Raw genomic sequence first — 14,953 nt, forward strand, 5'->3', positions numbered from 1 at the left:
TTGGTTGGTTCCTCCAACCTGCATTGTAAGTATTATTATATGGGTTATTTTGCGATCTAGAATTATTGTTACCCATATATTGGACTTATTCCTCCTTGATGCTAGGGCTGAAGGGTTGATATTCTGTGCACGCTCCTCCTCCATTCGAATCGCACCTCATCACTGGATGTACCTGGGTAGAACCACACAAACCGTCAATCTTTTTATTTAAGAGTTCTACTTGGTTGGACAGCATAGTAACCGCGTCGAGGTTGAAAACACCGACTGCTTTCGTCGGCTTTGTTCAAATAACTTGCCACTGATAGTTATTCAGTGACATCTTCTCAATAAATTCGTAAGCCGCCTCAGGTGTCTTATTGATAGTTCCTCCAGCAGCTGCATCAATCATCTCCCGAGTCGAAGGATTCAGGCCATTATAGATCGTTTGAACCTGTAGCCAAAGCGGTAACCCATGGTGAGGGCACCTTCTCAAAAGGTCTTTATATCTCTCCCATGCATCGTAGAGTGTTTCTAAATCCATCTGCACAAAAGAAGAGATATCATTACGTAATTTGGCTGTTTTAGCTGGCAGAAAATATTTTAATAAAAATTTTTCGATCATTTGTTCCCAAGTAGTGATTGACCCTCGTGGTAACGAGTTCAACCATTGTTTAGCCTTATTCCTTAACGAAAAGGGAAACAACCGAAGGCGAATGACGTCATCAGAAACGCCATTAATTTTAAAGGTATCACAAAATTCTAAGAAATTTGCCAAGTGAGCGTTGGGATCCTCGTCCTGCAAACCATTAAACTGAACAAACTGTTGTATCATTTGAATTATGTTAGGTTTCAATTCAAAATTATTTGCAGCAATAGCAGGTCTAACTATACTTGTAATGACTCGAATTTTACCGTTACCGAAAAAGTGTATTTTCGGGTCTCCATTTCTGAAAAATGGATTAGTAAATATTTATTAAAAATATTCACGAAGTTAATCGAGTGGTTAATTAGATTTTAATTAAGTGAACTAGCTTAAATTAAGGATGGTTGGATAAAAGGATTAAATTGAATGAAGTGTGAAAGTTTAATTATAGAATAAAAAATTGAAAGGACTAAATAAGTAAATAAGCCAAAAAGAGTGCCAAGTATATGGCAAAAATAAAATACAAGTATAATAAATATAATACACACATTTGTAATACATGTATGTATTTGTTTATTATTTAAGTAAATATTAGTGTATTTATTATTATTAAATTAATATTATATGATAAATAAATAAAGGTAAGACAAATGTGTGGTAATGATTGGGTACAAGTGTATTAATAAAAAATACATACACTTGTAATTCTTGTATTTAAGTATTAATAGATATTAATTATTTATAAAAGGTATTTATTAATTAAATAATTATATTATAAGATTTTTATGTGAAAAATAAATAAAAAGTTGACAAGTGTATGGTATGTATAGTGACATGTGTAATATTAGTATATGAACATTTGTAAAAATATGTATATTTACTTATTATATAAGTATATTATTAAATTATATATTATTATTAAGTAAAAGATATTTATATAATAAATACATTAGTGAAAGACAAGTGTGATATTATAAATGGATACAAATGTTAAAAGAATATTTGTTATTAAATAGATTTTATTATAGATAATTATTAAGTTATTATATTATATATATATATATATATATATATATATAAAGGTTTAATGAAATAAAGAAAGAAAAGAATAGAAATAGAAACAGAATAGGCAAAACGAAAAGCAGGGAAAGAAAGAAAGAAAGAAGAAAGGGAAAATTGAAGGTTTGATGCTTGAAGCTTAAATAGGTAAGTCAATTTAGCCCTTTTTACTTAAGTCAATTTAGCCCTTTTTACTTAATTTTTATGTTTTAGAAACTTTAGAACAAGGTTTTGATGAAGTTAAGTTGATATATTGTAAGATAGTTGATTATAAGACATTGTTCTTGTTGAACAAAAAGATGAATTAAGGGCTAAATTGATAGAAATTCAAGTTAGAAATGAAATAAGGATTGAATTGTAAAGTGATTCATAAGTTTTATGCTTTAAGGGCTAAATTGAAAGAATTTCAAAATTATGGTTTTATGATGAAAAATAGATAATTATGTCTAAGTTTAGTTAAAATTGAGTAGAAATAAAGTATGAATTAAGATAGAAAAGTAAGTGAATTTAGTTAGGATTAAATTGAAATTAAAGTAAAAAAAATCAACATTTTGCATTAAGACTGTTTGGGACAGCAGCAGTAGTCTAAGTTTGAAAAATCACCAAAAATTTTAGAAATTTAATTAGAGGATGAATAAAATATGGAATTAAATCTTATTGAGTCTAATTTCTTAGAAACGGTGTAAGCAATTGAATTGTAAATTATGAGATATAATGAGTTTTGTAAGACAAGGTCAGAATGAATTCGGGTTCCCCTGTTCTGACTTTGGAAAATCACCAAAAATTGGAGAAAAATAATTAGAGGCTTAAAGTATATTTTTAGAATCCCTAATGAGTCTATTTTTAGGAGAAATCAACAGGAATATTATTCGAGTTCTGCACTGTGAGATAATTAATTTTTAGTGAAGAAGGGTCAGAACTGTCAGACAGCAGAACAGGGGTGAATTTAAAGAATAAATGTACTTAATGGCTAAATGAAAAATTCTAAAAATTTTATGGTAAGAAGACTTGTGAGTCTAGTTTCAGGAGAAATTAGATGATCTTAATTTAGAATTCTGTAACTCAAGATATAAATTAGTAATGTATTAATGATTATGAATTGTATTACTTTCGTAGTCAATGTGGTACCGGAAATCTCGGCTAAGAAAGGACAAGACAAAGTCAACGGGAGTTAGTTTAGAAACTACGGTTTGTATTTCTATAATCCGAACCTAGTTATTAATTGTTATATTTTTTTATTCAATGCAATTAATAAATGTTGAAGTGAGAACTATTGTGTTTATAATGGAAATGGATTAATTTGGTATGTGATGAATTTATATTGATTGAATTAAATTGAATTATAGATTATAAATATATATATATGTGTGTGAATGAGATATTATGCAATTATGGTAATTGAATTTTGGATAAATGTTATGATAAATAATTAAGATGGGAATCATTTGTATTGTGTCTTTATAATTGAAATGAATTGATTTAGTGTGTGATAAATTTATATTGAATTAATTTATGAATATATATACATGTTTGAATTGAAATGAATATTGATGTGGAAATTGAATAATAAATATTTGTTATATTGGAAAATATATGTAGTTGGAAGTGCGATAAAATTGATAGAAAATTGTGATTATTATGAAATTGAATATTTATTAGTGAAAAGTGAATGGAATTATATTGAATTGAAAATATATAGTTAATTAATTAAAATATGAATTAATTGAAAACTGAAAAGTGAATTAAATACACTATTAACTAGTCGGGCTAGTCGGATATAGTTGGCATGCCATAGGATATGGAAGAGTACGGGTTTTGCTTGACTTCTCGACCGAGCACTTATGTGCGAATCATTATTCGTTATTCTTATATATTCTTTTACCGATTTGGCACTTTGTGTGCTGGATATTGTTACTGTTATCGTTACTGTTACTGTTCCGGATTTGTTCCGATGAGGTACTCTGTGTATCGTACTACTACTATTACTATTACTGTTCCGGCTTCGGCCGATGAGGCACCATGTGCCGTACTGGTGTGTTGGTTGGATCCGTGTATCCGTCTGAGTCCGAGTCATGTTAATAGGGGTAAATAAAGGTATAAAATAACTGATTATTCTTGAATAATTGATCGTTAACGGATAATTGATCATCTTGGATATTAGATTCTTGAATAATGAATATTCTTGAATAATTGATCATTACTGAATAACTGATTGCCACTGAATGAATGACTGTTACTGAATAACTTAATTGTTACTGAATATATGATTTTACTGAATAATTGATTGTTATTGGATAACCGATCAATTGATCGATACTGAATAACTGGTTATTATTGAATAATTGATTGTTACTGAATAACTGACTGTTACTGAATAAATAATTGTTCTAAGTGTTAATGAACATTACTGATTGATTAATTGCTATTGAAAAATAATAAATGATTTTGAATTTAAAGTAGACCAAAACATTGGTTGGAAAGTGAATGTTTGAATTCTCATTGAGTTTGAATAGTTCAATATATATATATAAATTAATATGTTTTATAATTGTTTAAGTGTTCAGATTATAGAAATACCACTGAGTGTATACTCAGCGTACGGTTTGTTTCTGTGTGCAAGTTAAGTTAAGGCTAGACTGTTGAATCAGCATTCCAGGCCGATCCCGAATTCAATGAGGTAAAGTATGTTGAGTATTGGTAATGGCATGTACCTAGGATGTTTTATGAGAGTCATTTAGGTTGTAGAAGTATTGATGAAATGAGCAAATTATGGTTGGCAACGGTATGTAGTATGAATTTTAAAATTTACTAAAAAATTCATAGTGATTCTAAATTAGTCTCGAATTGAATTTACTGTTCATATTGGGCCGCGAGGGCCCATTAAAGGGATGACATCTTAAAACTAGGATGTGTGTGAATATTTATTTTAATTAATGACCGGAATTGGACTGTACTGACTGGTAATGTCTCGTAACCCTGTTCCGGCGACGGTATAGGGTTAGGGGATGCTACAATACTTGACTCAGTTCCTGTTAAAGAAGGTTTAGCATAATCATATATAGTGCGCGGAGCAGGATTTTGATTAACAGCAATTGCAGGAGGTGGCATATTTTCTTGATTTTCAGCCATCTCCTCAGTTGTGTTTGGAATATCGTCCTCTTGCTCGTTCTCTGTGTATCTTAAGCTTCGCCTTATTTCTCTTTGGTTTCTGCGAACTATGTGATTGATCTCACTATCAAAAAGTAATGGTCCTGATGGGTTTCTTCTAGTCATAAACTATAAAAACCTGCCAGAAAAAGGGAAAAAGAAGAATTAGTAATAAAAATTAGAATAAAATTTAAATTGCAGTAAAAGTAAATGGCTAAAGTAATAAAAATCGAGTGTTCCTAATATCTTAGTTCCTCGGAAACGGTGCCAAAAACTTGACCAAAATACTTTTTAAAACCTTTTTCACAATATTGATGCTGTAGGAGTACATATATATTTCAATCATAACAAACTTTAGAGATTATTATTGTTTTCTAATGGTCAAATCATTCTTTTAAATTATTATACAATTCAAGAGTCGAGAGAATTTTTTGCAATTAGATATTTCACTTTTAATCATTCATGTAGATGATAATTATTGAACTTCCACAATAATAACTTTCTCATAATTATTTCAGTCAAGTTATATATTCTAAGCTAACAACTAAAGCGAGAAAGCACTATTATTCATATCTATTCAAACTTAAATATAGAAATATGATCCTCTAAATCTATTAAAACTCAAAAATATAAAGGATGCTATTAAAATCTTATAATAGCTAAGATCAACCTTGTAATTTAATCAACATAACAATAAAATACCCTAGAAATGTTTTATGGAATATTAATTAGAGACATCACATTATCCTATTTACTATAATCAAGATTTCCATAGAAAATTTCATCCAAAAGAATCAAATAGCCACCAATTGTGTCATATGCATTTGGATATATATTCAATACATGTATATTTAACTTTTTCTAAGTTTTTCATACCACATATCCAAATGTTGAGTCACTAGTGCCAAAAACAATAATCTAATAATCTAATAGGCAAAGTAGTACATTTGGTAAAGGTCACCAAATAAAATAAAATATTTAAAATGACTACTACTTTTTAATCATATCAATTACATATGTTATGAAAGATATACATATTTAAGTAAAAATATTCAAGTTGTTTATTCTTCAATCTTATTTAAAGTATTGGATCATAAACAAGCATTCCATAAAATATATAAAACATAAATTCATACTTATTGTCCGTTTGTTTACATGTAAAGGTTTTACGGAAAATGTAAAAACATTTTCTTGTGTTTGTTTCACAAAAATAATTTGGTCAACGGAAAATGGTTTATCCTTTTGAAAAGCATAAATTATTTTTCGGAAAAAAACTCCTCTATAAGTAATTTAATTTTATATAAAAATTAACACATTTTTAAATAAAAATACTCACTTGCTAGTCATGCAACTAAGAAAATGACATTGTAATGAAGTTGAAATTAACAAAATATTTTTAATATATGCAAAAACAATGTAAAATATAAAATTATAGATATAAAATAAACTCAATTAAACAATGAAAAGATAAGAAAATCTCAAATGTATGTTTGCTTTATTGAAAACAATTTTATGAAATATTTTTAAGAAATATGTCAAACAATAAAAAATATTTTCCACAAATTCATCCAAACATTAGAAAATATTAACTTTTCTAGCAGCGTAAGTCATTTTCCAGAAATCATTTTTCAGAAGTCATTTTGAGTTAAACAATTATACCCTTAAATACGAAAAAAAATCATTTTTAATTTTTTACATTAAGAATATTGAAATTTCAAAATTTTTTAAGCACACATAGAAATCACATACTTTAAAAAGTGTTGCTTTAGCAAAAATATTGTATGTCTAGATTACTTGTTCTACAATAGAATATTAAATACTATGGAGCAAGTGCGGATAACAGGTTTTAAATATTTATAATGAATCGTTCTTGAAACTAACTATAATCACGATGAAGGCAAGTGTACCTATCGAACAGTAGTATAGTTTTAGCAAGACCGGATTGTCGAACTCAGAGGAACTAAAAGTACTAGTAATGACTGTCTTTTTATTATCTAGCCTAAGAATAATGGGGTTTGTTATAACTAACTAATTAATTAAACTAAGAATTCACAGAAAATAGAATTGGGGAATTACTTTTGGAAAAACGATTGAATTAAGACAATACCTAATGAAAAATCCACCTAGACTTCACTTGTTATTTGACTCTGAATTGGACGATTTATTCATTGGACTTGATCTGTAGAAATTCCTAAGTTATATTATTATCCCTCTCGAGACTAACAACATCTAACCCTAGGTTGAATAATTGAAATCTCTTTCTAATTAACTCCCTAGGGTTGCATTAACTCGATCTATGGATCCCCTTATTGGGTTTCACCCTAATCCGGCAAAATCTTGTCACCCTATCTCTAGGCGCACAATCAACTCTGCTTAATTATGACAAATGTACTCTTGACAAGGCCTATTCCTCCTCTGAATAAGAGCTTAACTTGAATCAATATCCTGGAATATCAAAACAAGAATTAAGAACACATAATTAAGAACAAGTCAAATATTTATCATACAATTCAGATAATAATAACAAGATCATCTTAGGTTTCATTCCCTTAGGTATTTAGGGTTTTAGTTCATAACTAAAAGGTAAACATCTCGGAAGAAAATGAATACAAAACATAAAGAAAAACCCAAAACTCCTGAAGGGAAATTGAGGGGAGATCTTCAGTCTTGATGATGAATCCGGCTTCTGAGATGGATCAATCAACTTTCCTTTAGCAGTTCCCTACTTCCTTCTCTGTGTCCTCCTTTTTCTCCTCCTCTAGGGTGTATTCATAGGCTTTAAAATGCCTAAGAACCCTCAAAATTGGCCTTTTCCGAATTAGACTAAACTTGGGGTCGGCAGGAACACGCCCGTGTGACACGCCCGTGTGCGATTGCTTAAGGCCGTGGTCAAGCCTGTTAAATAGGAACGGGCATGTGGTCCACCCGTGTGAGTCATGCTTCGATTCTGCCAAATTGACACGACCATGTGGTCTGCCTGTGTGAGGAGGTCCAGGCCGTGTTGATTTCGTACGTTGGCCTATTTTCTCCGTTTTTGGCCCGTTTCTCGTTTCTTTCACTCTCCTATGCTCACCTAAGTATAAAACATTAAATTAAGGCATTAGGAGCATCGAATTCACCAATTTTAAGGAAAAATCATCAATAAAATGTGCTAAGCATGGGATAAAAATATATATGAATTACGGTTTATCACATTTGCTCAGTAGCAATCAGTTATTCAGTAACAGTCAGTCATTCAATACTTTTATTTACCCCTATTAACATGGCTCGGACACTGACGGATACACGAATCCAACCATCACACCAGTACAGTACGGCACATAGTGCCTCATCGACCAAGTCGAGATAAACAGTAACAGTACGGTACAGAGTACCTCATCGGAATTAATCCTGAACAGTAATAGTACGACACTTATAGTACCTCATCGACTCAAGGTCAAAGTATCCCTGAACGCTTCCAATCCTATAGCATGCCAATTATATCCGACTTAGCCCGAATACTGTATAGAGTTTTCAATTCACTTTCAATTTTTTTTAACCAATACATATTTCAATTAATCACATATATTTTCAATTAAATACAATTCACTTTACTTTTTAATAACAAATATTCAAATTTCACAATAATCACATATTCATATCAACTCAATTCAATAACAATTATTAATACTTACCTTAATTGCTTACCATAACATTTAATCAAAATAAAACAATTAATAATTAAATTCACCTTTCAATTCCAACCAATGTTCACTCCAATTCAAATAATCATCTCAATGCAATTAACATACATATTAAATAATAATTTCAACAATTATATATTAAGTTCGGATTATAGAAATACAAACCGTAGTTTTCGAGCTAACCCTCGTTGTCTTTGCCTTGTCCTTTCTTGCCCGAGATTTCCGGCACAATGTTAGCTACGGAAATTAAAATAATTATACCATTAATTACAGCACTCATTATAACAAATAATTGAATTTCTATTCAATTTATACCTTATTTTCAATTAAATCCTAACTAACTCATTCACTTTACTAACTTAATTCATACTTCATTCTTATTCAAATTCCTATCGAATTCAATTTAACTATCAAGTGTTCATAATAAAATCCTAATTTAAAACTTCTTTCAATTTAATCCCTACTATGTAAAACTTATAACTTACTTTACAATTCGATCCCCTTTTTCAATTCTATCTTGAAATTCATTCAATTAAACCCCTAATTTATTATTTTGTTCAACATGAACTATGTTCAAAAACTTAAAAAATTTCAAAACCTCAACTTAATTTCAACAAAACTTTGTTTTAAGGCTTCTAAAACATCAAATTTAAATAAAAAAGACTTAGTTGACTTATCAATTAAAGCTTAAAGCTTCCAAACCCTAGTTTTTCTTTTTTCTTTCTTTTCTTCTTTTTCCCCTAGTACTTTCGAATAGCCTATTCTGTTTTGGTTTCCTTATTTGTTTAATTTTCTTTTATTTTATGCTTTATTTGTTTAATAATATAAAATATTAATAAATATCTATTTAATAATCAATATATTTATTACAAGTGTAATATTACTTATATTTACACATGTACTATATCATCATCATACATTTGTCATGTTTTAATTTATTTATCACATAAAAATCTTATAATATAATTATTTAATTAATAAATATCTTTTACTTAATAATAAATAATAAATATCTATTTACTTAAATAAAAAGTAATTAAATAAATATATCCCAATTGTACGAATATAATTATTACACATGTATATTTTTATTACCATACATTTGTCTTTACTTTAATTTATTTCACAATATAATATCAATTTAATAAAAATAACATTAATAAATATCAAATATAAAACCAAAATAATAAATAATAATAATAATAATTTAATATAAATGCATAAAAATCAAAGATTTTTATGCATTTGTGGCCTCACTTAGGACAAATAGCATAATTGTCATTTTGGTCCTTTTTATTTTCTTCTAATCTACAATTAAACTTTTACACTTTATTCAATTTTGTCCTTTTTCCTAATTACTCTTAATTAAGCTAAATTCACTTAATTAAAGCCTAATTAACCACTCAATTTAACGTCATAAATATTTTTAATAAATATTTACGAACATATCTTTTAGAAACGGAGACCCGAAAATACATTTTTCGATAACCGTAAAATTCGAGTCGTTACAAAATGGGTGTTTCTAACAAAAAAAATGCTGAAGGGACTTTGAACAAGCTGAAGGCAAGGTTAGTAGTGAACAATTCAGTCAGAAATATGGGATTGACTACTTTGAAACATTTGCACCAGTGGCAAGACTTGATACAATTAGACAACTGGTTGCATTAGCTGCTCAAAGGCAGTGGAAAAAATATCAACTTGATGTGAAATCTATCTTTCTCAATAGTTTTCTTGATGAGGAGATATTTGTTGAACAACCAGAGGGTTTTAAGGTTGCTGGTGAAGAGGACAAAGTGTATAAGCTGAGAAAAGCCTTATATGGCTTAAAACAAGCACCAAGGGCCTGTTATGACAGAATTGACAGCTACCTAACAAGCTTGGGGTTCGAGAGGAGCCTTAGTGAACCAACACTGTATGTGAAGAAGAAAGGTGATGAAACACTACTTATAGTCTCGTAAGTGGATGACTTGTTAGTGACAGGTGGAAACAATGTTATGCTGATTGATTTTAAAGGCAAAATGGAAAATATGTTTGAAATGTCAGATTTGGGTGAAATGTCCTATTTTCTTGGCATGGAAGTATCTCAGACTCAACAAGGGATCTTCATCAGTCAGAAGGCATTTGCCTTGAAAGTTCTAAACAAATTTTCCATGCAAAATTGTAAGGCAACTAGTACTCTAGTTGTTGTCGGAGAAAAGCTGTCTAGCCAAGGTGATTTCGAGAAAGTGAATGAATCAACCTATAGGAGCCTAGTGGGATGTTTGCTCTACTTAACAGCCACAATGCTAGACTTTATGTTTGGAGTCAATCTCCTATCCAGGTTCATGCATTGTTGCAATGTGAGTCATTTTCAAGCTGCAAAGAGAGTACTGAGGTACATCAAGGGAACTCTAAGCTTTGGAGTTATGTTCAACAAGGTTGATAGCATAAAGCTTCTTAGTTTTGATGACAGTGATTGGGCAGGATCAATTGATGACATGAAAATCACTTCAGGGTATTTGTTTACCCTTGGATCAGCTATTTTTTGTTGAAACTCAAAGAAACAGTTTATTGTTGCTCAATCAACAGCTGAAACAGAATATGTAGCAGCTGCAGGAGCTGTTAACCAAGCAATTTGGTTAAGGAAGATTTTGGCCGATATGAACTTGCACCAAAGAGAAGAAATAGAGATCAGAAGTGATAATCAATCTGCTATTGCAATTGCAAAGAATCTAGTGTTTCATGGGAAAACAAAGCATTTTAAGTCAAGTTTCATTTTGTTAGGGAAATGGAACAATCTCAAGAAATCAGACTGGTTCCTTGCAATTCAGAAGACTAGTTGGCTAATATATTGACAAAGCATCTTAGTGTAACAAGGTTCAAGAATCTGAGAGTTAGATTGGGTGTTTGCAACATGAAAGCCAAGGAGGAGTGTTAAAAGATGGCTTACATGCAGCCCCTTGGAATTGAGCCATGTAGGTTGCAGCTGAAGAACATGCAGCTTTCATTTTGTTGTTTACTTGATGTTTTGTTACTTAGTTACATTTGAACTAAGTTTGTAATGAATCAGGTTAACCAAGTGTGCAAGCAATGTTTTATGAGTTTCAAGACATTGTTACTGGAGTTAGGTGTGTTTAGGTGACATTCTTCATTTTGACAAGTTAATTACTTGTATATGTAATGTTTTGTTCTTTCTGATATATGATGATGAATCATTCAGCTAAATTTCTTCTTGTTTAGGTTTAACTCAAGCAATCTGCTCTTGCTCTTCTTAGCTCGATTCTTTTGTTTGTTCAGCAAGTCTCTATTGCTTAATGCTCAAGACTGCTGTGATCGCTTAGTTTTGTTTCTCAACTCCTATAGAATCCTAGACTTTAATAACAACATGTTTTTTCATGTATTTTCTGGAAATTCTAAGATGACGACCTGAGACACTAACATAAGTAGACCCTTCCAGCATCATTAAGCTCTTTAAACCAATCCGATCTTCAGTATAAAGGTCTGTCTGCATAAACAGTGATGTTATTATCGGTCATAAAATTTCTAGCCAAACTCAACACAAGATCATATCAGATCCACTGGAACACATAACAAATTTACTTGCCACTAAATACAAATATTCATGAATGCCAACAATTATAGTTTCTGTGAGAAACATGTGGAGTGAATACAAATGGAACTGGACTGCTTTTATTCTGGCGAACAACACAAGTTGGTGTAGGCTCAGGGATCAGTTTGAAGCCAAACACATCCTTATTCTACTGGAGGGAAGCAAAGGTAAACAGAAGTGCTTCTCGACTGCATTTACCAAGACAAACAGTGTATTCATTTCTCATTGCGAAGTCAAGGCAGATCAGCAGAAGCTTTAGTTGGATTCTCATGTCCTTTCATGTCGAGGCTGAGGCGATACTTGTACAAGAAACAATCAGTCTTAAGTTTTCTTACTTCCCAATTTTTCTGCTCTAGTTCCTCCTCAAGACCCTTTAATATTTCTCGATGTTTCTCAACTTCTTTTTTTAAAGCCTTTCTCTCTTGCTTAGACTTTGCAATTTGATCATTTAGATTCCCAATGGTTTCTTCTACTGCAGAACTGCCCTCATTTCCGGAACCGACTGTGCCTTTCTCCGTAGTCTGCTCCTCTGAAATAGTTAAGGATGGTAATAGCTGAAATCAAACGTAATATTAGTTATGCTAGAATTGATAATAGAATGGAAATTATAAATGAAAAAGCTATGCAGAATTCAGAATGTAAACTTACTTCGGAGATTACACAGCGAACCTCAGCAATAAATTTGCATTCTGGACAATAATAAACTGATTCAAATTTATATCTTCTTTTCTCACAAACATCACAATAGAACTCATCATTTGAGCAATTTGCATGTTCAGAGGAAATCATTTCATATTGGAAAGGCGATTTTGTAACAGTCAAAGGATGCAAATGGCGTTGATGTTTTATTGTCTTTGGTGTTGAGCGAATGCAGTAGATATGGATGTTAAATGCACAAGCCACGCATCGAAAGAAGCCCGTTTGAGCATGCTCATGGCAAATGTTGCACTCAACAGGGGCAAGTGTGTTATCAAAATAAGAGAGGTAGTGTATGTGACGTTCATACTTGAAGTCGGGTATTGTGACCTTAGGCTTAGAACAATCGATATGAAGCTCAAAGTCACATTTGGCACAACGATACCGCAGCAAAAACCAGTCATCCAACCCCAGGCATGAAGAACATTGAAAGGTTTTATGATGAGGAAGTGGTAGGGGTGATGAGAGGGTGAGAGCGTGTAGGGGATGAAAGGGATGATGGATCTCTTTCTCTTGTACCTCAACAGCACAAGATCTGTGTAAAAAGAAGTTGCATTCCGTACAACCGAAGAAGGGAGCAAAGCAACTCTTTGCGCATGCTCTGCATCGAACTTCATCGCCTAATTCCTTGCTGTCACAAAGTGCTAGGGGATGCTTGTGGGCACAATGTAGAATCTTATCAGCATCTTTGGACTCTATAGTCGGAAATAAGGTGCATTTGACATCCAGTTGGAATTTACATTGTACGCAACAATAGGCCAACCCTAAGACATCTTCATAACAAACCTTACACTGGTAAGATAAGTCACGGAGTAGAGTGAGAGGGTGTAGGGAATGAAAAGGATGATGTATTTCCGGCTGCAACTCAACAACACACTTTCTATGTAGAAAGAAGGTGCATGATATTTTGCTACAACCGAAACAAGGATCTAACAAGCAATGTTCTCCACAAGCTCTGCATCGAACTGCAGTGCCGAATTCCTTGCTTTCATGGAGTGCTAGTGGATGCTTGTGGGCTGGATGTTGAATCTTTTCGGCGTCTTTAGATTCTACAGTCGGAAGCAAGGCGCATTTGACATCCAATTGGAATTTACACTTTCCGCAGCAGAAGGCCAAGCCTGAGCTAGCTTCATCACATCCCTCACATTGGTAAGGTTTTTTGGTGAGTAAAACCAGAGGACATGACCGATGAAAGAAATGATTGATTTGGCGTGGAATATCGATCATGCATGAATGGTGGACAAAAAAGTTGCAATCCTGGCAACCATAAGCGGAAGTATCAGAGGCGTTGACAAAGCAGAGCTTGTTACATATGGCGCACCCAACCTCCAAATGATTATTGGGAGGAACAAGTTTTAGGGGATGCCAGTGAGTAAAATGTTGAATAAGCTCTTCTTCATCCCCTTGTGATTGTATGGTGGGTCGTTGGGCGCATTTAACATGCATATCAAAATCACACTTGACGCAGCGGTAGGTAAAACCTGAGCCTTCTTTGAAACAAGCATTACATGTATAGGAATTTAGAATGTTGAGGAGAAGAGGGCATGGATGAAAGAAATTTTGGATCTCTCTTGGAAGCTCGGCACAGGATTTATGGAGGAAAAAGTTGTAGCAGGTACTGCATGCACAGATCAAACCCGATAAGCCTTCGCCACATCCCGAACAGTTAAGAAATTCTTTGAGCAACGAGTGAGTATCACAGAAGTTCAATGGATGTTCATGAAGAAAATGGTCAAACCCCCTCATTTTTTCTTTGGTACTCCACTCCAAGGCCACTTCTTTACAAGACTTCTCTATGGCCATAAATATTTCATCCATTTGTGTTAGTTTCGACAATCAAAATTGCGAAAATGAATGAGATTGTTAAGGAAAATCAAAGCTAAACAAGTAATGATGTTCCAAGGTCGTTTTTCTCTTTTAGGTAAAGATGAAGGTTTAAGAATAAAGGAAAGGAGATTCATTCCTTGTAGTGTGCAAGGGTAGGTTAATTACATAGTTTATCTTAATTATTCAGATGCTTGCTTGAGTTTCGTTTCTTTTCCCATAATATAATTATAAAGTTCATTTCTTTGGAGCGCCATTGAATATTTGTGATGACTTTTTCAACACTTGAGGAATCATGGTCGCTTTTGATTTCTCTATAGGTCCAGCATCAAG

At 32.0% G+C, this 14,953-nt stretch overlaps 1 protein-coding gene and 1 non-coding gene across 2 annotated transcripts; one reads left to right on the forward strand and one right to left on the reverse strand.

Moving 5' to 3' along the window:
• Window positions 1-446: 446 nt before the first annotated feature.
• Window positions 447-553, forward strand: LOC128280346 (small nucleolar RNA R71). Its single transcript, XR_008270526.1, has one exon. It is a non-coding gene; the product is annotated as a small nucleolar RNA R71 (small nucleolar RNA).
• An 11,780-nt stretch (window positions 554-12,333) lies between these two features.
• On the reverse strand, window positions 12,334-14,614 carry LOC108468421 (uncharacterized). Its single transcript, XM_017769307.2, has 2 exons — window positions 12,749-14,614; window positions 12,334-12,654 (listed from the first exon to the last, which is right to left on the reverse strand). The coding sequence occupies exons 1-2, from the start codon at window positions 14,612-14,614 to the stop codon at window positions 12,334-12,336; spliced, it is 2,187 nt and encodes a 728-aa protein (XP_017624796.2).
• Window positions 14,615-14,953: the final 339 nt, after the last annotated feature.

Source organism: Gossypium arboreum, chromosome 8 (genome assembly GCF_025698485.1).
Source record: "Gossypium arboreum isolate Shixiya-1 chromosome 8, ASM2569848v2, whole genome shotgun sequence".
NCBI lineage: Eukaryota > Viridiplantae > Streptophyta > Magnoliopsida > Malvales > Malvaceae > Gossypium > Gossypium arboreum.